Genomic DNA, 25179 nt, shown 5'->3' with positions numbered 1-25179 from the left:
AAATACGTTTAGGCAGACTTCAAAATAAATAAACAATAACAACTTTTTTTTTTCAAAATGTACTTAATTTACTCATTTTTAAACAGTAATCTTGAAAAACATATAAATTGCTTAATTTTAAATAAAATATATGACGAAGTTTTAAATAAAATATTATGACAACTCAAAAGTTTAGACTGCAACGTAATGTCATTCTTGCTACTCCTGTATAAAAAACTATGGTGGTTTGAAGAGTGCCATTAAGGATGCTGCAGTTAAATTTCAAGTAACATTAACTATTTTGCGAATTGACATAATGCTAAAATAAAGAAAATCAAGTTATTATATTAGAGCCCGGTTGAAAGGAAACTGGTTGCAAGTGCAAATATTATTCAATCGTACCGTATAAAATCAGAGACGTTTTTTTCACAAACGTGGAAGAATTCGATCTATTACTGCTTCTGTTAATGAAATGCCCCAAACGACTCTGTTTCGGTATTTCAACAAGGGTAAAACGATCAAAAGAGTTTCGTCTACAATGAAACCCTATTTAATTGGTGAGAACAAACGTGTACATCTACAGTTTTTTTTAATTTTTATTTTTTTTATTTTTTATTTATTTATTTTTTTTTAAATGGTAGAATCTGATGAAAAATTCAAGACTATATATGATTACATACCTGTTGTAATAGTTTTATTTAACGAAGGTTGAAGAGAGTTATATCCCATGTTGGTTGCGGAGGTTCAATACGTCAATGTACAAGCCTCTAGTACATCTCTAAAAGTAAGCGGTTAATTACCAAAATCATGTTCATGGCTGCAAGAATTAAACTGACTCTGACTCTGACTTTAATGTGCTACGTCTTGGGTTTTTCAATGCTATTCGGTCATAGCAACATCAAAAGAGTTCAAGAACAATTCAGGAACTGATTGATTGGTGAAATTAAAATATTGAGTTAACTAAGCATAGAAAATCTGAATAATGTTTTTCTCAACTTGCAGAAGTATGTGGATGCTGTGTGATGCAATACGGAAGTAATTCGTATCAGATACTTCACATAATGAAAGAGACGCTACAACATCGGAGTTCACTGTCTGAAACTCTCCAATATAAGCCCAAGGCTTTAGAGAAGCACAACGATCACTAGCTTCTGGGTTTAGCATTATGTGACAGCGCCTACTTGTAACAAAATGCAGCATTATGTATACCGTATTTTGGAATAAATGAGCTAATATTCACATCAATATTGCAGCTTGTACACCATACTCAATAATAAAATACAGCATTTCTATTTCTTATTCCGGAATAATGTAAATTATACATACTTATACCACATTTTGAAATGGAGGGAGTAATCTGTAATTGAATTTACGAAAATTCGTTTCAAAATTAATAGAAAGTTATAAAAAGGTCAAAATATGACAGACTAACGATAGAAAATATAAAAATGAGCACGTTTCACCTTAATAACTGCCATTTGCTCTCTATTAGAATGTTCTTTGATCGCAATCTCAGCAATTAGTTTCAGTGGGACCGACTTTCCTCGGCACAAAATACGTTAGTCAAAGTAATATACACTATACATGAGAATGCAAAAATGCTTTTATTGATTAAAACTACAATAAACCACTGTACCATAAACAGAAAAGATGATAGATCCTAAATAGAAACATTAATTAACTAAAAAATAAATGCCAATATGGCACTATAATGATTTACAAAATAATAAATTTCCTAAGCACATACCATGGTATCCTTGTTTAGGAAAAAAGACTTACGTACCTTCTCAATTTGTTATAAGTGTTCACGATGATAATTACGAAAATAACAGATTTAAAAGAAGCTTATCGATCTTCCACAGAATAATGACGAAAGGTAGGTAGAGACAGGTCACAACGAAACAAGTAACAATTATTTTATACTTTTTAAAATTATTTTTTCTCTTAAGGAAATCCTAGTGAACTGTGACGGAGTTTCTATAAATTCCAGAGAATCTTAGTAAAAAAATACATAAGTTTTATATTTTTATTTACGGTATTCCAGACACAATCAATTTTACACTAGAACCATTCATGATGAAAGTACATAAGGACTTTTTTTTAGAACGAAGACGCCTAGAGCTTACCATTCTAGTATTTTCCTGATGAGACTGAAGGAAACCTGGAAAAACCTCAATTAGATTGTATATGTAATTCGCAGGATTTAAGCCGTGTGATTGATAGGCGAAAACCGTTATCGATAGGTAATTATAGTTATTTCTCAGCAAAACAATTAAATTAAGAACGCAATACTTGATTAGTTTGTGCAAAAGTTGTAGGAATCAGAGATCTGAACCTGATTCGCCACTTTGAAACGAAAAAAGAAAAAAAAAAACTACGATTACATAACTAATATAATATTACAATACACAAATACGAGTACTTACTAATTTTTGACAGCTTCTACAATGGCCTGGAGCTCTTCTTTATACGTATCAGCCTGAATATTACAAAGTTTTTCAGCAAGTGCTGTCGCTTCATCTCCTCTTGTAATAAGCTTCGAATACAGTGCAGTGACAAGTAGTTGCAGAACCACTGAACCACCAAAAGGATGTATATCAGCTGGTATTGTATCTTCTAGAAGTTCTCCAGCCCGATATAGGGCTGGCGGAAAGCAACCAGCTAATTCTTTCAAACACTCTAATAATAGAGGGAGTGCTTGTTCCGATGAGACACCTTCCTGCAATGCTGTATCTACTACAGGTGCCAAGTGAGCACCTGCCATCTGCACTACAGCTTCCAGCCAGGGAGGTCGTTGTTGGTTCCACAACTGGCGTTTATCCATGCAACCCCAATCAGTTACATTTTCCAACAATGGGAGAAGTGTCGTTTCTAAGTCCTTTGGTCCGCCAACATTAGTAACTATGTGAACAATAGCTGCTACTGTTAAATTATACGGTAACGGAATATTTTCTAAGGAACAACCAGCACTTCCTGAACACAGAAAACCCTTACAACCTTCTCCTTTACAGCTATCCCAGCTACACTCGGATTCTGTATTCATAAGATGGCGGAGAATAATGGACGCAACTAGACACTTCCGCATGAGAAGAACCTGAAACGAAATACAATTACTCATACCTTTAATAAAGTAATAAAACAATATACTACAGTAAGATATTCTGCAGAAACACTGAATAAAAAACAAATTCCTCTTCAAATACAGGGTTCTCACAGATTTTTGTAAACTGTTTTCCCTGATTTTTCTTGAAAAGGTTTACCTGTTTTCATGAAGAAATAGATCTGAATGTGGCCTTCACCATCCCATCCAACATTCGCCTTTTAGTTTAATCCTATTATATCTATTTCAGTTGCACAAGTCACTACAGATAAATGTTAGTAATGTTTACAAATATGTGATTATTATTTATTTATGTTTCCACATGATACATGTGGTAGAAATAAGTCCATGTAGAAATTATTGATATGGCGTGAACAAATTATGATGTCATTGTAGAAAAAAATATTAAGATTGTCTCGGTACAAAAAAAGCAACAAAGGTAAACACAAACCACCACGATTAAATTTAAAGTAGTGATATTGGAAGTCAATACCGAATATTGAAAGTAATTCCACATTCACTTTCCTGGATTATGTTTCCGTTGAAGAGTTCACTCTTTGGGCTTTACGATTAGCCGACAGCTTAGAACTAGCTAATATAAAATGAAAAAAAGATTACAGCATCAGTATTGGTTGCAAAATATATTGTTTTTAACTAGTATATTTCTGTTGTTTTAGTCAATAAAATCTGGACCGTCCACTAATCTACAAAATTTCGAAAAGTTGTTATTTTTAAATAAGTATAGGTGGCAGTTAGAAAACAATCTATTTAGCTGAAAGTTCGCTCAATATACGCTACGTAATCAATCTTTTTTAAAATCTTAATACTCACTTAATAAATGAAGAAAAGGGTATTCCTCGGCCCTTCTCCGGAATTACTTCATGCAACAATTACTTAAAAAAAGACTCTTGGTGTACATAGATTTTATATGATTGACCATCCTTGGTATTTCACCCCACCAAAAAAATCCATCCACACTCAAACTCTGAAGTTAAAAACTGTCAAAATTTTCGAGGACAAAAGTTCGCAGACAAATTTACAACTTATTCTAGCAACTCAATGAAACAATTCGTTCTCTATTTACTAGGATTTCTTTTGTCCAAGTTACAATATCCAAAAATGTACTTTTATTTTCTAATTAGGCTCTTTTATCTTCTCACTGTTAGTTTCCGAACAACACTAAGATGTAATTAAGGAAACATCATCTTAAGCAGAGTAGTATTTGCGCTTGCTTCATCTTGCAGAAAGCAACAGAGCTAAATTTAAAATCAAATAATCTATTATATTTAAATATGCTTAGTCACATTGATTAAACCTGAACACATTAAGGACTAAAGCACTTAGTACAATACAATGTAATATAATGATCCTTACTAACTTTTAACAACAGAGGCCAACAAGCTTCAGGCTGAGCTACAAGCACCATTAGATCCAAAGCGATAGCCGAAGTATCAGGCAATCCTGTTATAGTCTGGTAACCTTCAGGAAACAGTACTGGGGAGACTAACACAAACCACGGTGACAAAGAACACTCCTGCTCTGCAAAAATTGGAACTCCTTCAACGCCCTTACGGAATACCTATTTTTAAGAAAAATAAACATATTTACGAATTACTAAAGAGACGAAAAGACCAGCAGAGGTACAAACAAAATTCTGATATTATTTTTTTCTGGTTCTCACAATTCTGAAAAAGAAAAATACCCTATTAATGGTTTTATTTTATTTATTTAGTTTTTTTTTTAATTTTTCGTTTATTTTTAAAATTTTAACCAAACTACAAAACAACAAGTAATGTATATGATCAAATATTTTTTGTTCAGATACTCTCTCAGTAGTACTTTTTCATTTTTTCTTAATTATTATTATTCATTATTATAATTCTCACAGCCTGCTCGATCCTCAAAGGGAATTGTGTCAGCATAAGCGTATACGGCAGAAACGCATCAAGCAATAATGACAAAATAAATTGTTAAAATGGCAAGACCAAAAACAAAGGCAGAAAAAATAAGTGCTCTTGCAAATGATAAATATATACACTCTTGGATAAATTTCTAATTTCGCTTTCTTGCTAATTTGAGGACAATAAATCCTATGTAATTTTTTTAACCATATCTGTCCATGAAATCATAATGTTAAGGTCATTTTTCTTATATATGCATAGATAGACATGTTTAAAAATAGTTCCATCGAATGCAGCGGTAAAAAAAAAAAAAAAAAAAAAAATGAAATCTTTAAGTTTTACGTCCCATGGTTATGCCGGTTAGGCTAAAAGAGACGGTGATGATGAGAAATGAATGAAATGGTGGAATGAAGAAAGTGGCAGGAAACGGGAGAACCCCCCGGAAAATCCACGAGCATGGTATTTGTCCACCACAAAGTCCACACGGCGCGAGCTGGGATCGAACCAGGGACTCCAAGCACCAGAGGTGAATGATCTACCACTGAGCTACCGTGCCTCCCGCAGTATTTTCAAATTAGTACAAGAAGGGCAGTTAGAAAGAAATTTATCCAAATGTGGGCACTTTTTACTAGTGGCATGAGGGATAATTGTTATCAAGTCCTTCTGAAAAGCTAGAAGTTAAATTTGATGTTAGTTTTTAAAGTAAAATAACTACTACAACTTTTATTATTAGCTTTCTAACTAAACCTCTCTCAGCAAATTGAAAGGTGAGATTAACTAGTCCATCAGGCATCACAGCTATCTTACTGTGATGCCAAATTTGTTGAAATTGTCTATCTGGTTGCCGATAAGGATGGTCCTAAATAAATAAAAACAAAATGAGAAGGTCAACATGTTACTACCAACTATCAAAAACATGTAACTAGCTACAAACCTTGTAAAGCGTGGCAAGAGGGCATCCTCTAATGACCAAAGAACAAAACAATTCGTGGCACTTAACATGAATGTCATGTAACACTTTGCTGGTAGTTGTTGTTCCAATGAGTTCGCTCCCATTCGAACAAATAGCTGGCAGCAAGTGACGAACCGCAAGAAGCAGATTAGTAATATCAACAATAAGAAGTTGACTACGAGCAGGACTAGGAATAGCCTAAAAAAAAATTTTAAAAAGAGATTATGCATTATTTTTTCCCTTATTATTTCACTACAGTTTAAATACTTGTAATTATTACTATTATTACGCTTAGTTCTTCTGAAAGGAAAAATATCTTGCAAACACTACACGTTTCATCTTTAACAAAAATATATACTAGATATGTTATTTCCAAGAACACCTGATCATCAGAATGAACTTAGTATAGAAGGGATACTACCGATAGGAAATCACATTGCTTGCAATATCGAATGTTTGGTCTCGATATTACAAAAACAAAATGAAAGAAAACCCAATATAAACATACGTTAGGCATTTGAAGAAAGAAATCACTTTAAATCAACAATAATCACAAATCTTTAACCATTTTTGATCAATTTTTAACTTAAATAAGAAATGGAAGGAATAGTCAGATTTTTCTTGCACCGTATCTTTTGTGAATATGAATTAAATGAATTTAAAAAGGAAAACAGACATTCTCATATAATTTCTAATTCAACCATTGTAAGGTCTCATTAATATAGACAATGGTTTCCAAAAACAACAATGATTGTCATAGTAGTTCCTGTGAACTGAATGGCCGAGCACAGATATAAAGAGCTTACGAATGGCTGGTTTGGGAAAAATGGTAGGCAGCGATCACTACACCACACAGTGGTCCAGAAACCCTTCAAACCTGGCCAAAACCTCAAAATTCGAAATTATCACAAATATGAAAACCCTTACACATTTAATAAGGAAAGATGTAAGGTTTTTGTAGATTTTCGTGTAGCTCCTAAGGATTGGGCCTACAGTTAGTACCAATGTGAAAGATTAAAGTCGGTGGAAGAAGGCCATGTATCTACCCCAGTAGCAGACGTAAAGTTTACGATGCGAAAACAAAATAATGTTTCGTAGATAGGCGTCAACAATGATTGTGCAGAACATTGTTATACATTCATCGTTCACGACACATACATAGAACTCTAATATACTCTCATGTACCAGTCAACGTGTGGATAAATAAAATTAGATCGAAAACCAAAATTGGTAAACCTGATATTGAATTTCATGTAGAGTTTTATTTTGAGTCCAGTTCTACTTTGTTCTGGAAGTGATAGTAGAGGATGTTATCTGTTAGAGAAAAAGACCGATTGTTGCCCGTTTTTACCCGATCTGGTTTGAAAGGCATATTTGTATGTGAGTAGGGTAATATTTTTGCGAGTAGTATTTTGGCTAATGATTGTTGTTCCTTATCATTCTCGAAATGTCATACAAAACAACACGAAGGAGGCTTCTACAAGTTTTGCGGAATGTAGAAGGAAACAAGGACACCAAAAGGCAACATCGGAATTGTTTCCATGATAAAGAAACGCCCACCGAATTGACTAGTACAATGTATTTTACTAGTTAAATCGTACGCGTATATTCGGTGGACGTTTCTTTATCATGGAAACCAATCCGATGTTGCCTTTGGGTGTCTGTTTCCTTCTATATTCCGCAGAACTGGTAGAAGCCTCCTTCGTGTTGCTTTGTATGACATTTCGAGAATGACAAGGAAAAACAGTCATTAGCCAAAATACTACTCGCAAAAATATTACCCTACTCACATACAAATATGCCTTTCAAACCAACTCGGGCAAAAACGGGAAACAATCGGCTTTTTTCTCTAACAGATAACTTCCTCTACTATCACTTCCAGAACAAAGTAGAACTGAACTCGGCTGGACTCAAAATAAAACTCTACATGAAATTCAATATACGGTATACCAATTTTGGTTTTCGATCTAATCTTATTTATCCACATACTGACTGGTACATGAAAGTATATTAGAGTTCTATGTATGTGTCGTGAACGATGAATGTATAACAATGTTCTGCACAATCATTGTTGACGCCTATCTACGAAACATTATTTTGTTTTCGCATCGTGAACTTTACGTCTGCTACCGGGGTAGATACATGGCCTTCTTCCACCAACTTTAATCTTTCACATTGGTACTAACTGTAGGTCTAACCCTTAGGAGCTGCACGAAAATCTACCTATTTCTGCAAACCTTACATCTTACCTTACTAAATGTGTAAGGTCTTTCATGTTTGTGATAATTTCGAATTTTGAGGTTTTGGTCAGGTTTGCAGAGTGTCTGGACCACTGTGCACCGATACCGTAAGACACCCGAGTTCCATCAATTGTCTAGTTGCGACTTTTTATTCTTTCTATTTCTTGTATTTGATTTAAGCACGGTCTTGCAATGAGACTTGGAGGAAGGAATACGAATTTTCGAAGAAGTAATGAAAATACAAGGGTCAACAGAGAAATAGTAATGGGAATAGGCATCAACATCAACAAAGAACTTCTGATAATACTTATCAGAATGGGTATTATTAAAGCAGAGGTAATTTGGGAATAAACAGAGGAGGTTTTCGTGGTAGAAATAAAGGTAGTCGATCTAGAATGTTTCTAAATTGAAACTATGAGAGTTCATACGTGCAACAACAGCGACAATTTAATTCGTATCAGCAATTTCAGCCGATCATAGCATATCCAGTGCCGATGCAAAATATCCCAAGTTCATTAAACTATAATGCTCAATCATGGTTACCGAAAATGTAAGGTCAAACATGCAATAACTGCAAAGGATAGGCTAAAATACGTCAGTATCCAAATAATGGACAGAGTTTAAAGTAAAAATTACTGTAAATGACAGAGGCGCATTTACAGAGGGTAAAATTTCGCGAAAAGCCTCTATTATATGTGAAAAAAGAAATGGTGTATTTACCGGTCCAGGTGGAAGTTAAATATATAAAGGAAGTTATAGATTCGGCATCCCAGTTGTCTATCATAAATTAGAATGTAATACCAGTAGGTGCTAAAGTGTTGAGGAAAGAAGCAAGAATTCAGAGAATTACAAAGAATTCGTTACAAATCGATGAAGTCGCTATAGTGAAATTAGAAATAGCAGGGGAAATTTTTCATCACTGTTTTAGAGTGAAGCTTTTGAGAGCTTCGGTGACTTGAAACTATCACGAAGAGGTGAGTAAACATAAAGAATTTCAAAGCGCGCCAGGTACATTATATTGCGGAGTAGCTGCTAAGATTACTCCGATTGTAAATTTAAAATAATGTGCAAGGTCCCCTGACATGTCATGTAATCCAGCTTTCTTGGAGATGAGATAGTGGTGGGGAAGGGACCGTTCTGAACGAGTTTATCTTTCCTGATGTTCTACGTACTCAACAACTGCACTGAATTCAAGTTCCAGTAGATTCAAAGGATGTATTAAAAAAAAAAAAAAAAATCAACGTAAAACAATGTAACACTACTTACCACACTTAACAAAGGTACTCGAACGAATAAGCAGTGGAAAGCACTTGAAACGCGTGGACCAGAATTAATCAAACTTATTAAGAAAACCAAGTGTCACGAGATTATTAAAATAATCCTACATAAAGAGAAAACTTTGAAGTAAAATGAAAACATTTACCTACCTGTGTGTATCTGACAGTTAAAATGGTCAGAGACTCATTCAACATTCCAGCAAGAACTCGTTGTGCTGTTTTTGGAGGTACTGTATTCCACAGATCTTCTTTGGTGGCTGAAATATTACAAGATGTTCCAAAGTCACAATTACTGAATTTCAAGAACAAAGTTAAAGAACACACTACTCCAGAAGAGACCGAATTGTTCATTGGTTATATCTAATGTTTATCCTTGAGAGTGTTCATTTCCAGGATTCATCTATATGAAGGCTCCAACATTAATTGCAAAGAAAGGGCATTATTTTTAGAAATGTTTCATACAGCAAAAAAAAAAAAAAAAAAAAAAAAAAAAAAAAAAAAAAAAAAAAAAGTACATCGTCTTTTTTTCAGGTATTCAATATGGGTGCCTTTCTTCACATGGCAGATGTCCCAGCACTAACCGATTTTCTACAAATTTGCTGAATTATGTCTATATTGATGGTGGTACCTACTTATGTTATCCGGTCCCGCAGCTCGTCAGTTCATAGAGTGAAGTCAGGCGAATAAGGCGGCCAAAGAATCGTTCACCACGACAAATCCCCGTCAGCACTTCACGACTGACAGAGTCGGTAACTTCATGATGAAAATGCGCAAGTGCTCCATCTTCCTAGAAAATGGCATTAGATAATTCCCAAACATGTTCAGTTATGATATGGCAGTGATAATAAGCTCAGCAAAAAAGAATGTGCAGTAAATTTTCACGCTTAAGACAAGCCTCGTACATATTCGATCACCTGATGCAGATTCTGTTCACTCCAGCATCCGAACATTATGTCTATGGATCCCGCTAGAGTGGAATGTCGTCTCGTCACTAGACCAATTCTCTTCTGATCATCAGTCTGAAATCCGTTCACTATTTCCTCACAAAATTCAGTTCGACCTTCTTTGTCACTGTTACACAAAGCTTGCAAAAGTTTCAATTTGTATAGTTTAAATCTCAGATGCAATACATTCCATACTGTAAGTTTAGGAATGTTTAACTTTAAGCTGGCACAATTTAGTTGATTTTCATGAAATACACAAAAATGTCTGTCGCAAATGCTGGATCATCTCTTCAGAAACTGCCCACCTTGGCCTCCGTCCCGTATGCTATACAACCGGTATCGATAAAACGATTGTATATTTCTAATCACAAACAGCGGGACTGGCTTAAAAAGATAAAGTCCAAAAGATTAAACCTAGATCCTTATGTCCCTTGAATCTCTTTACAAGGGAAATCTATTTTCCTCCATTTTATTACAGAGCAATGTGTGTATTCTCTAAACGAAATAAACCATCTGGATCATGCCTCCAAGTAAATATTCAGCTGGAATGTAGAAAACAACAATAAAGTATGGCAAAAATAAATAGATAAAATAAAATAAAAGTAAAAAACCGACATACTACATGATATGAGATTAAAGCCTGTGGAAAATACACCGTCAAGAGAACAGTAACAGAAACAAACCGAAAAGCCAAATGCGCTCTTGGTCTAGTGGATAACGTAATGGATTCGCGTGCTAATATTTATTTTTAACGTAAATTCGAATTCTGGCTAGATTTTTCTTGTTTGTAAATAAATAATCTGCATTTTACTGACAGAGAGCATTCATATTTGAATGCAAGAAATTTATAAATATATATAGAGCTAAGTAATGTAGTACATTAGAACATATATATTAAACAAAATCACACCACCTTCTCCTCTTGTCTCTTTGGCGTTGGAGATTCATATCTGATTCCCGGTGAAGCTCATGTTATTAGGATTGCATATTAAACACAGGTCCCAGGTCTCTCTCAGTGTTGAAAGGGGCACAAAACCCCAATACAGCACAGTCTAATATTTACTCTTGAACAGAAAGCAATATGGAAAGCTGTTTATCCCAGAAACTAGTTCTTTAGAAATTCGCGCAAACAGGGGCGTCATTTTTGAAAGCAGGCGGGCAATCGCCCCTCTTAGTCTGAGATGTATATACATTTTAATCAATAGTATAATAATATACTAATGAAAAACGTGAAACTATGTACGCGTATATCGGAAACTTTCGCCCCCTCCCTTCAAACCAAAACCTGAAATGACTAGTGCGGGTAAGGAGAATGATTGTGTAAACAAAAGTGTCCTTTCTACATACAGGAAGATGTAATAAATATAAAACCGGAAATTTGAATATTGTAGAAATTGTTTTCCCTTTTCCCTTCACATTTCGAGCTTTCGGAAATGCTAAATAATGTATTTTTAATGAACAGATTGTGTACCGCAGAGCACAAATTCAACTTAAGCAGATTTCAATATTGTGCAGTTTTGGAATAAAGAAAGAGAAATTTGAATATTTTATAAATTTCTCTCTTTCTCTTTTCCTCCTTAGAGAGAATTTTCCGAAAGGTATTCCCTTACTTTTATAATTTTAACTAAGAGTTTATACATCGAATTTTACACCTCCAACCTAAGCATGCTTAGATTGGTCATTTTATGAATGAAGAAAAGGAAATTTGGACATTATAGAAATGAGTTAATTTCCATCTTTCGAAACAGATTTTTTAGGAACACTGAAACACATATTTACTTATTTTTAATTAAAAATGTATTTACCAAATTGCATACCTTCATGTTAAACGAATCCTTACATTCGGCACTTTCTGAATAAAGAAAGAGAAATTTGAATATTAGAGAAACGATATCCCAACGCTGAAGCATGCATTTCTTTGTTTTTAATGAAGTCTCTCATGTTTCGGAGACATTGAATGGCCTTCACGCGATTATCTTACCTATGATCTATTTGAAGGATATGGTTTACTTCCACCGACGTCACACTATAAAGGAATCGTGGTGTTCATTATTATTATTTTAGATCACTTACAACGATACTCTGTAAAATTCACTCCACTGACTCAAATAACCAGGAAGGAATCGTTTGTCTATTTGGATTTTAAAGGGACGGAACTTCAAATAATCATAAGATGGGTCGAACGGTTCTAGAAGTTATGTGTAAGTGGTTGGTTGGCAACGAGCAGAACCGATGAGAACTACGCTGAAAGATTTGTGACACACTGCATATACACGGAACCGGGATTTTCGTTATGTCACTTTGATTAAAATGCGTATCCTAAGAAGCAGGAAGGTGTTCTAAATGCATGCCAAAATAGCTTATCTCTCAAGCTCTCATGTTAGAGATTTGAATCTTGAAATATAAAGTCCTTAAATAACGGACGTATCCACTTAATTTAAGAAAATTCCGTTTCTAAGGGGAAGGGGGCAATTCCTATAATATTTCTCTCAATATATAGAAAACGATATCGATGTTGTCTCTCTTCACTATTATGGGAAAGCGTTTGAACTGTTTCAGATGAATTTTGGAAAGTAGTTAAGACTTGGGCCGAGCTGATTTTTCACGATTTCATTGCAGTTCAGATACGTATTCTAAAGGGAAGGAAGGGATTAAATTATACCTTTTAATATTTTGCACAAATCTATTTTTCTCTTACAAAGAACAGAAATTTCAGCTAGTCTTTCTGTATTGTTTTCTGGTCAAGTTGTAATTTTGTTTAGGAAATACGCATATATGTTGCCATTTCATAGCAGTAATATATTTTATAACTTATAATAATTTTTCGATTGCTTTAGAAAGAATTTCCTAGACGAAACATTCTTTCAGGTGACTTGTCAGTGAAAAAAATATTTATACTAGTGTGGCTTCTTTGTTCTCGTTATAGCAAATGGACCTTTCCGCCACAACTTTGTGCTTATTAGCATCATTATTTTGAGTATTAGTATTTGCTTCCTTTATATTTTATTGCTTACGAATTTGCTTTTCTTTCTTCTTTTCTTCATATTATATATATTTTTGTCGATGGTATGTATTTTAAGGTCTTCCCTAATCAACATTGACAGATGATTACTCTCCTTATTCGATATTATGTTGTCATTTCAAATACTCCACAGAATAAGTGAATTATTTTGAAAAAAATATTACTCGTTAGTAAAAACAAAATGTACCCCGCCGGGGACCGAACCTAGATATATTGGTTTGAAAGCGAGAACACTAACTACTTGCCCACGCGAAACATTGAGTCTTTTATTAGCAAATAATCGTTATACGTTTCAAAAAGTCAAGTTACAGAAGAAATAGATGTAATTAGGCAGCTTTATAAAGAACTTGTTTTTGCGTTAGCTGCGACTTTATTCAAGATTAAGTTCTTGTGTAGTCCTCCATTAGCTTCTATTACGGTTCCTAGTCGTCTTAGTACGGAGCTAACTAAGCTGGTGACATATCAGTGGCCCTGTGTCACTTCTTCCCACGCATCTCCCATAGCTACTCAGTTCTTCTTGGTGGACTGTTCGGCCAATTTCCCTATAGAACTCTAGTAACTTCTGCCCGTAGATGTTTCCATTGGATTCAGATCGAATGCTCTAGGAACCGAGCCGACTAATTTAGGAAAAAAAATATTTTCAAAATACTTACAATATGTTACGCACCGGCAGTTGCGTAGTGGTTAACGCATCGGCACAGTATGCCGGAGATCCCTGGTCCAGTCATTCACTTTTACGCTGTTTGAGTGTTACACATATTATGTTTAGATTACTCATCTTGCAAAAGTTACATTGGTACTATCATATATTATTATTGTAATGATCACATAGGATCAGTACAACATATCACTGGAAGAACGAAAAAAAAAAAATATAAAAACTTTAATTCCAATATTAAACAAAATAAACCTGTGTTTTCCTACAAGAAAACAATAAAACGTTGGAAAAGTTTCCGCGGCTGTATTAAGACACGGAACATAAGCTAAAACCAAAGTTTCCAAGTAAAATTTAGTCACAGAAAGTGGCTCGTGACCTGAAAATCAAGAACAGCAAACAGTATTTAAACTTCGGTTATTGAGGTCACGAGAGTTGTTCTCGGATGGTAGGCCAAGGTGCCGCAGCTTCTCCGACGAGTTTTTGGTCAACAGGCTCCGCAAATTGATTCTTCATTCCATCCCTCGAGATTCGGAAGAGAGAGGTCCTGAGTTCAATCCTTTTTCATCCGGTTCCATAGCCACGAAAAGAGGTTTGCTGTGGGCCGTGACTCTGCCTACCTCAGAGGTCCTGAGATCCATCCAGTTTTATATAGCCACGCAAAGAGGTTTGCTGGGCTACCACTGATGCTATCCTTAGAGGTCCTAAGTTCGATCCCGTCTCCGTAGCTACGCAAAGAGGTTTGCTGTGGGTCGTAACCTGATCGCTGCTCTCCCTATCAGAGAAGTCTAGGTTTGGAAGAGGAAGACGTGATGTATCCAGTGAATTACAGTGCCTAGTGCCTGTAATTAGTGCGTTTTGAAATGGTTATCGTGTGACATGAAAATGAGACGAGAAGCTGACTCCCATGAAGAGGCTGAAACATGTAAGTAGCCAGTATATGGAATTTAGTGCATAAAATATTAAATTCACTCTTAAGGCAGTTCAAAACGAAATAGCCCAAGGCTTATCGTATGCCTGGCGTATTATTTCAAATCACTTTCCTAATAGAATGACTTTCTTTGTAAGTCAGACAGAATCTTTATTATTTAATTAAACTCTCTTGAACTAACTTTTATGACATACAGAGTAGATTCGCTGGTATTGACTTTCAATCAACATTAAAAGTTTGACCCTGGTCTAACATACTTATTAAATATGAAAATAAGCAGCAGTGACCAATAGATTCCCTTTTGTTGTATGTATAGCTTGTGTAAATAAACAGTCATCATCATTACTATGTTTTGTTTCTTATTCCATATTTCAAATCTTAAATAAGGTTAATGAAAGGTTGTAAGAACTAGTAGTGAAAGTTCACCAAGTAATTTGTAAAATAATTATTTCCTTGTTTATGATAAGAGTTGCATTGGCTTATCGCCCAGCGTCATTAGGAAAAAGAAGCATATACTGTTTATTGCATTGCAGATAGCATACCCTACAGGGGAATCGAACACAAGGTCACACTCTCCATTGTACTACCACGTTAGTATCCAAAACTTTATCCACCGACTCTAATAATAACAGTATTATTTTATGACTCCACCATTGAAATGTTTTGTTATTTCTTAGTAAATTATTTTTTACTGCTGCAACTTGGGTCACTTTGATCACGTCTTTTCCACATCATATGAGTCTGGAACTTGCTTTTCAAATCCGGTCTCACTCGGACAAACCTGGTAACCCAGACAAACCTTGCGACCAGCAAAGACCCACTAGCCCAGAAGTAACCCAAATATCAGCTCTACAGCATTTATAGCATTAATGATTTCCACTAATGAAGCTCGAAGATTGTGTGTTTCATTCCCAGTGTGACATTTCTTAATCAAGGTATTATGTCTTGACAATTTCAAACATAATTTCGTGTTTATTCGCCTTCCCATCGTAAAAAATAATGCAGTAGCTTTGAAACCAAACTACGAAAAAAAAAAAAAAAAAAAATCAAACCCCTGTTTGGGTTCAGCGCTCTCTCTTATATTCTACACAAATTTTACGAGTTCGCCTGATTAAATATTGACGATTCTTAATAAGAAAAACATATAACTTATCTTTATGTAATTCTCGCGCACTTATACTCTTATAGACCCTGTAGCTATGTTTCAGTGCAGTTTTGACACATAGAAACGCAGACATCAAAAGAGAGAAAAGAAAATCACAGGTTTAATAAGAAAAGAGGTGAGAGAGCAGAATCGTTTTAGTTAGAAATACATTTAAAAATAAAATGAACGTAAATGAGAAAATACGATTTTAACGTTCCACGGTTATGTCATTTAGTCTAAAGGAGAGGGATAATTATGAAAGTAAATGGTAGTGAAAGTAAAAGTTTAGTGATTTTCCACTGGGAATCGTACCTGGGACTACGTGCACCAAAGATATACGCGGTAGCCACTAGACTAGCGGAAAGGGCTAGAATTAGATTAACAGCCTCATACAAATTCTCCATGCTTATGACGATATTTCGTCGTTCTCGGTGCTATTTAAGGCAAACCAGGTCACGGGTCTGACTGTATTCACGTCACGAATTCGTCACCAGTTCTTTTCTGCATCCTAATGTCAAGTATAATACAACACTGGTTCCAACCCCAAAGAGTAACAACTGAGAGAGGCTTGATACTTTTTTCTAAATGCGGGCTGCAATTATCGACGGAAGTTCATGTGGTTCAACGGGAGCCGACGGAACTCGAAGTTTAACAATAGAAAGTAATCATAGACAACAAAAGTTTTTTTTTTTTTTCATCTTTTACAGACTCTGTGATTTAGCGTATTTTTTCATTTACCAGTTAACAATTTTATCCATAGCATCTTGCTATTACTTCGCTCGTTAAAATTTTGAGCAATGAAACTTAGAAAATAGTAAAGTTTGTTGGTTCCTAATGTAAACGATTCTTTTGACATGAGGTAGTGTTTCTTGATGTAGATTATGTTATTATGAAATGTTCCCCATCTTTCTTTTTATATATCTACCATTAACCGTTAATACCCTGTTCCTTTACCATACTTTTTCTCAAAAATAACTTTCGTAGGTCGCTGGGAGGGTTCGAACAGCGGGTTGGAAATTATTGGATTAAATTGTGAAATACAAAAATACGCTGTAGGATACATCAGTCTGAGAGAATTAAACAAATAAGTCTAGCTGTTAAGTTAAACATGAATGTAATTGTGAATCTTAGTTTAATGTTAGTCTACCTTAGAAGAGAAAGGGAACGAGAAGCACACGTGCAAAATTTCTTTATTTGTTTTCATCGGCGCAAATGGAATTGTTATTATGTGCGAAGTGACGTAAATATACATCAATATAAGCTACTGAACTTCTAATAAGGAATACTATTATAACAATCCTACTTTCCTTCAGTCGTCGGATACTATTAAATTTAAAATGCGTAAGGGTTATTTTAATATGATGAAACATCAACAATATTCTTGCATTTTAAATATTCCAATTTCTCTTCTGGTAATATATATATTCGTCTAATTTAGAATGAAGAAAATGGAAGGAAACGAGAGATCTCCGAAAACACCAGCCTATCAGGGCTCATTCTGGTCATCAGTGGTCTGGTCTCTTGTAAATAGTTGAAAAGTGACCAAAAGCACACGAAAAAGTGATCAAAAAGTGACCAGAACCACATGGAAAAGTGTCCAAAATCTCATCATGCTCCTTTTTCCTTTGTCAATTTCTCCATCACCTCTCTCATTGTTTGTTGTTTTGTTTAATCTTTTCTTCCTTACTTCTTCTTTTTGAGTTTCCTCCTTTCTTAGATTTTCTAAGTATGCTTTGTAGTTACGGTAAGCAGATTTAGCAGAGTAAGTGGAACCAGTTCTAGCCTATTTCCGAATTTCTTCATCCCAGACATTTTATTTAACTTAGTATTGAGAGTTCTCAAAGCCATGAAATATTCAAATTCATCACCTACTCTTAAGAACATACAAGAAGCATGGCACAAGACGAATATGATGAACCACACAAACACACACAACGCTGAGCGAAGCGTTAACTATTACGAGAGAAAACTAAAGAACTATTATGGTAGAAGAAAGAATAGACACAGAAGGGTTCTTAATCCCACCTTGAGAGCTTAAGCATCCACCAACCATCCACTGTGCTTTAGAAAGAATAAAAGCTTAAGTGAGAATAAAAATGACTGTTTCACATGTGGCAGCAAGTACTGAAGTTTTCAGAAGAGTAATGAGTAACAAGTTTCTACCTTTTTCCATTTATTTTTATATTTTTTTTTAGAAAACTGCCAATGCAAAACACACGAAAAGTCACTTTACCTCCCAAAAAAAGTAACTTTTAGTGACATTTTTTTTTAAAAAATAACTTTTAGTGACCAACTTGGAAAAAAAAAGTAACTTTTAGTTAAAAAACTGACTCGCTATGAACCCTACGCTATTGGTGTTTGTCCACCACAATGTCCAGGAATCTCACGCGATAGAGCTAGAAGTAGCAAATTAATGAAGCGCTTAGGAGATAAAGGTGTTATATTACATTTTTGAAACGTTGCATTCTGGCCGTTCATGCACGTGTTATATGTTAGTCATGCTACGTAACACATAATTTAGTGAGTCCTCGTCTGAGTGCAGATATTTAGAAACGATGAAGGCGGTATGTTAACGGACAAAATATGTAAAAGTTCATTTTCCTGAAATATTCAATTTGTTACGTAATACATTTATCCTCTAAGCGCTTCAAATCACTGTGTTTTGTAAAGATTCTTCTCATCGTGTTTATACCGCCAGGCATCGGAGCGTCTAATGGCATTGAAAATAGCTACTTTGTAGACAAAATGAAGCACAAAAGGAGACTTCGTAGACTAAATAAAGCAAAAAAGGAGATTTTGTAGACCAGCCCTTCTCTGATAAGGAACTTCACAAATCAACCTTTAGTCATAAGTTAGAAAATGTAACATTTTTTATGGTGATTTACCCCTACCAAGATGCCAGTTAAGACCAGAAATAAATAATATATATTTATCTATTTTCCAAGTTTCACAAATGATTAAAGACATTTTTAATTTTCAAACATATATAAAGAAAGCTGAGGGACAACTCAGCTGTAAAGTCTTCAACAGAACGAAGCTTTATTTCTGGTCCTTGATGGAGATAGGCTTTTTTTCAAAGATACAAGAACATCATTATGATTTGACATCTCCAGTTCTTCTTTGACTGTGCTTTAAAATCCGATGTAATTAGACCATTTCTCTTCTTTTCAACACTTTTCTGAAGAGCTTGAATGTCCTCGTGCTCTTTGCATTCCTCTTCTTTCAATGCCATGACACCTTCCAACATTCCTTGGGCGATTTGTGCCTTCTTCAAGTCTCCTCTTTTAAGAGCCTTCCGAAGTCTATCTGTGGCTTCACCAAGCAGAGAATTTGCAGATTCTTTGGTCTCACTACACTTCCTCTTCCTTTCACTAAGCTGGCTTTCAATTTCTTCTGTTCTTCTTAGCATTTCTTGCATTTTCCAGTTTTTGTTCTGCTTTTCTCAACTTCTCTTCCTCTTCTCTAAGTGTGGTACTTCTTTCCTGGGCTAGTAGCTGTTCCTCCAGAAACTGTTGGTAATGCTTATGAGCATTTTGACCCGAGGTCCCTGACTGTACTTATATTTGATACTCGTGTTTCATTGTATAGTCACGGAGACTCAATAGGCGTACTTCATTTGTTTACTCATGAAGACGGGAGATATGGATTTTATTTGCTCGTATACATCAGTTAATTGAAACTTACGGAATACATCACCTTAAAGAGGAAATTCTCAAGTCGAAGGCTACAATGAGACCATGCTCGAATTAACACTGCGACATAGCGAAAGGCATATCTAGTTCTTATATAACCTGAATTAATAACTAATTAAATTAGGATTCCCACTTATGTTGCAAGTACGAATTCCCTTACTTTTCCAGATCATGATTTATAAATTTCCGATTCTACATATAATATAAAAAGGCATCTATATTTTCCTCTTGCTACAGGTTGACTCTGCATGAACGTTTATATAGTCGTTAAGCCGTAACAATATTTTTAAGTAAGAATGTTAAAAAAAATAAAAAATAATAAAAAAGTATGCTGTAACGAAATAAAGGTTTAGAAACTGTATTTGAGAAGCATAAATCAATACTTAAAATTCTTTTACTTTTCCAGGTTTTTAAAGGTTTCTATGATTATGATCAAATTCTATGACTTTTGAGTTAGATGAATTCCCTCACTTTCCCAGTTTACCAGGTCGATGGGAACCCTGTTAAATAAAGAGAGGTGGTAGCCTGTTGCAAATTTCCTTGTAGTTAACAAAAAAGGTAAGACAAACACAGAAGGGTCTCCCTGGCAATCTCCTTCTAGGGAGACAGAAATCCCTCCAACCTACCACACAAGCACACACACACTGACTATATTTATTACCTTGTATTTATGTCATTTTCTATTCATCATCATTATTATTTTCTTTTATTTAATTACTGACATTTAGTACATTAGCCACAATCCAAACAATATGACTAAGTAAGGATAAAAAAAAAAAAAAAAGAAAGAAAGAAAGAGAGAGAGAGAGAGAGAGACAGTAGACTAATGTTTAAAAAATAGAGACTAATAGAGACTTTGACCAAAAATAGAGACTTTGACCAATAGATACTTTTAGATGAAAAAGAGACTCGCTCCGATGCTTGTACGTTTATTTTGAATACTAATTACACAGTTTCTTGCTGAAAATAAATTACGAAAGTCTTTATCTAATTTTCTTGACAAAAATATCGTTCTAAGAGTCCAGTAAAAAAAAAAAAAAAATAAATAAATAAATAAAATAAAATAAAATAAAGTACCTCGTCCTGTAAGTAGCAAAATTTACTCAGGTTTTGGTTTATTTTGTGCTAGATTGTAACACTGGCGTTGCACGTAAATATAATTTTACTTTGTTTATTGAAATATAGTACCCTCTCAACCTCCTATGCAAAAGATGGGTCAGGTGAATCATATGTTATACCATAAAAGAGCAGAATGTTTTCAATTAGTCTTGATTTTACCCTGCTGACGTCAATAAATTTTCATACATTCCTCCTTGGTTTCGGCTCCAAGGAAGATATGTTGGACAAAGGTATGTTTTGGGGACACTTGAATTAGCAGTGAACAATTAGCAAATTGCGTAAAGCAGGTGGTAGTAATTACAGTCTGTAGTTATGATATTTTCCCTAATTTAATCACTTATTTAATCGTTTAACATTTTGACTTAAAATTACTGTAATTTTCTGTATTGTAGCTATTTTGTTTGTCTACAACGAAATTATCATATACATACTGCAATATTATCGTTTAATTTGTACCCCTGACTGTGGAAGAAATGCAGGTAAAAAGAGCCAGGCGTAACGGGAATTTGTAAGGATCTCGGGTCGTTTTATTGCACTTAGTCTATGGAAGGCAGTAGCACTTTCTGTGTCTAGAACTGTATCATAAATCACGATCTGCCTTTGGGATGCTTCTTTGCAGTAATATGTCCTAAAGTTTTTAAGCATATGCCCTAAAGTGACCGATCGGGATTCACGAAACCACAAACAACACTACGCAAACTTTGCACCCATGTAGGACTGCATGGCAACTGATGTAACACTCACCCAAAAGCACAGAAGCGCACGTCATCCAGTAACGACGTCTACAACTTACAAACTATGGGAGACATACAACGACGATGTGCTGGTTTTCAATGTTGTATGAATATTTCTGTAAGTAATACAGTTCCTTCAAAATTAACAGTTACTTTTGTATAACTGATACATAGACATGTATTTCTATCCCCATAGAAGCACAATTGAAGAAAGAAGAAAAAATATAGTTTAGAACATCTGTTTTATATACGACATTTAAAGATTTACCTAGGCTATACTTGATGTTTCTAAAACATTACCTTGCATATAAAACCACCACATCTGAATGACAAATGATCCTCTCTCTCCTTCAAAGAAACTTTGTATATTTTCCCAATGTAAACTTTCGGCATCTTGCAACACATAAAGAGATAACAGTCGACAGTGTAAATCTAAAAGTCGCTCTGCAAGGGCTTCAACCATTTCATGGAACAATTTGTAGCTACGATGAAGAGACAACCTATACAACAATAAAAAGGAAAAAGAACAGTAAACAAATGATCCATGACGGGAATACGAAAAAAGCGAAAAATAAACCCCACAGTTGCCATAAATAATATATGCAAATGCTTACTTCTGTGACTGTTTAACGTTGGTCTTCACCTAACTCTATTTTTCTGCGTCATATTCATTAGCTGTTTAATGCTGCTCTTTACCTAAATACTATTTCTTCGTTCCCTACAGTTTATCGCAATGTGAACGATCAAATTACTTCAACTAATTTGGTTATTTTTATTTCTAAAACGGATTTTTTCTAAAATATAACTATTAATTTTCAACAATGTACATACAGGTGAACAACTACCAAGTTCAATCATATACAGAATGGAAATAAATTCCAGTTTTAAATTAAGCTAAATTAAGATTTGTGAATGATGTTCCATCATTATTACTACTTAGCGAGATTTATTCGTTTGAAATAAAGAGGTACGAAAGTAATTATTGTTGCGTTCATTTAGTTTTATAGTGTATTAGCGATAGATCATTTTATATTATTTTGCAAATGCTTAACTAAACATAGCTCACCTTCAGCATTATTATTATTATTACTGGTGTGGGAGACTCGGTTTCGATTCCTGGCCGGGGCTCATGTAGTTCGGATCCCACAGTAAGCTGCAGATCTACGTCTCGTATAGCCTCGTTGCTGAAAGAGACGCTAAACTCAAAATCAAATAATATATATTTAATTTGTTGGCAATAATTTTTTTCTAATTAGATTTTTCAAAACTTCTTTTCATCTGTAATCTTTACGACTGTCTACCTTCTGATCTCTTAAAATATACAGTACCCTTTGTACGAGGAATATCCTAATTCAATTCAAGTGCATCCCATTGTCATTGTCCAGGGTTTCTACACATATCTTAGTTTTAACTACTCTGACTTTTCTCTAACTTCAATATAAATTTTCCGTAATATTTTTTCGGCTTCCTCCTCCCCTTACAGCCAACTATATCTCCCATGTATCAATTTAATGATTAGTTACCAAGTAAGAAAAGTATAAACCTTTCAACAACTGTTTATATCATATTTTAATATTTTTATCAGTTTCTATTATTTTAATTCCAGCTGCTTCGTGGACTATAATAGTATACGTAGTCCACGTATACTGATTACATGAAATTACAACTGAATGTACAGTTACATATTAACAACTCGACTGATACAAACTACTTACGAAATTACGAACATCTAAACTTTAAAAGCTATTTTAAAATTTAAAAATATTTTTGATTTTTAAATATGGATTGTCTATTTACTAGCAGCCTGCTGTAGCCTATTTTCAGTTTCTTTATTCGTGCGATATATACAGGCTGTCTCAACAGTCCCATGACATAGGGTAGTTCTGTTATTATCAGAGTTACAACAAAATGTAAGATGGGAAACTGTCTCCAAATATGTTTTCAATCTAAACTGAAGGAATGTTTTAAACCAGACAAGCAATGTGAACTGTACACTCTTTATGTACCCAATGTTAAATGAAAACCAATGAAAATGCAACGTTACCATTTACTTGGATCCACAACATAAAGTGAATAGGGTCATGATTGAAATGGGGGCTGGCCATCGACACGCTAGCGTAAAAAACAGTAACTTCATTCAATTACGTTGTGAGTTCAGGTAAATGGCAACGTTGCATTTTCATTTAACATTGGGCGCATAAAGAGTGTACAGTCCAAAGGGCTAGTCCGATTTAAAATTTCCTTCACTTTAGATTAAAAACATCATATTTGGAGACGATTTAATCTCTTACATTTTGTTGTATCTCTGATAATAACAGAGTTTCCCTGTCAGGGGACTTTTGAGACACCCTGTATATACATATATCTTTGGTAAATTTCCCTGACTATTTATATGCTTCTCTGATTAAAAGTCGTTTCTCTGACTTTCCAGTTCTGTAGAAACCTTACCTGATTTTCTGCAGCCACACTACGCAAATTCTAGGATGATACCTTAATAAGAGCCAGAAATGACTTTCTTTAAACTTTCCTAGGCAAAGACATTTTGAAGATACAAGATAAGTTTATAGGAAGTCCACAAATACACTTAAATAAATTGTAGTTCATGTTTCACACGTTTAGAAACACTTTCCATCATTCAATTCGGATAATTGGTAAGAAACATAACGACCTCAGTATGGATATATACAACTCAAAATATGCAATCCTTGCAATCTAGAATTCTGAGTTATTTTCCCCTTTCTCTTTATTTTGATTTAAAAAAAAAGAAAGAAAAAAAAAGTTGCCTTGTATTCCTTAGGTACGGGAAAAAGGATTCAATCCCTGATAGGAGTAGATACGATTTAGATACTATGTTAGTGTGTTAGTTCATGTCTCACATATAATCTTGGTGCTTATAAAGGATGATGAACTCGACACATTAACTAAAAGAAAACCTCTTAAAAATTGTAGAAAATCAACTCACCCTTTGGTCTCCTTTTTCAGTTGCTCATTGTAACACCAGAGTGAATTCTTGATGAGAGCAGCTGCTCCCAAAGCTCCTGTAAGAACAGTTAAGTCAGCGTGATCTAAAGCTTCCTGGGTCAAAGTGTGAAGATGTTCGAGAAGTTGCCATGCTGACTGGTCGACTAAGGAAACAAAGTTCCCTGGAGTTGAAGTTTTCATTACTCCATCAGCCATCTCGGCCTTCTGCTGCTCGTCTTCCTCCAAAAGTCCAGAGTTCTTGTGAAAAGCGGCGAAATACTCCTCCTCCCACCATTTGACTAGCTTCACCGAGGCAAAAGATGCATAGTGCGGAAAATCAAGTAAACCACCCACCGCACCAAGGCACAGATTTTCTTGAAGCACTACTTGATGTTCCTCATAATACGCGAAGTCCCTTTGTATTAAAATCTGGACTCTGTCCATTAAATTCCCTTCTTCCATCACCTCCATGATGATAATGGATTAGAAAATTCAGGTTACGATACAAAGAACGTTGTTATATACACT

The 25179-nt window shown here is 34.7% G+C and overlaps 1 protein-coding gene across 1 annotated transcript in view; it reads right to left on the bottom strand.

The window, feature by feature from the left end:
• The window catches only part of LOC145694229 (uncharacterized protein KIAA0825 homolog), a 40013-nt gene extending 14891 nt beyond the window's left edge, over positions 1 to 25122 (bottom strand). Inside the window, exons 1-6 of the mRNA XM_081770335.1 lie at positions 24653 to 25122; positions 21991 to 22190; positions 9600 to 9706; positions 5915 to 6130; positions 4458 to 4658; positions 2406 to 3073 (exon numbers count right to left, since the gene is read on the bottom strand). Coding sequence (XP_081626461.1) covers positions 2406 to 3073; positions 4458 to 4658; positions 5915 to 6130; positions 9600 to 9706; positions 21991 to 22190; positions 24653 to 25122 — 1862 coding nt within the window. The remainder of the gene's footprint in view (positions 1 to 2405; positions 3074 to 4457; positions 4659 to 5914; positions 6131 to 9599; positions 9707 to 21990; positions 22191 to 24652) is intronic.
• Positions 25123 to 25179: the final 57 nt, after the last annotated feature.

Source organism: Thermobia domestica, chromosome 1 (genome assembly GCF_964235325.1).
Source record: "Thermobia domestica chromosome 1, izTheDome1.hap1.1, whole genome shotgun sequence".
Lineage (NCBI taxonomy): Eukaryota > Metazoa > Arthropoda > Insecta > Zygentoma > Lepismatidae > Thermobia > Thermobia domestica.
The sequence above is the reverse complement of the archived record's forward strand: the minus strand, read 5'-3'. Positions and strand labels throughout refer to the sequence as shown.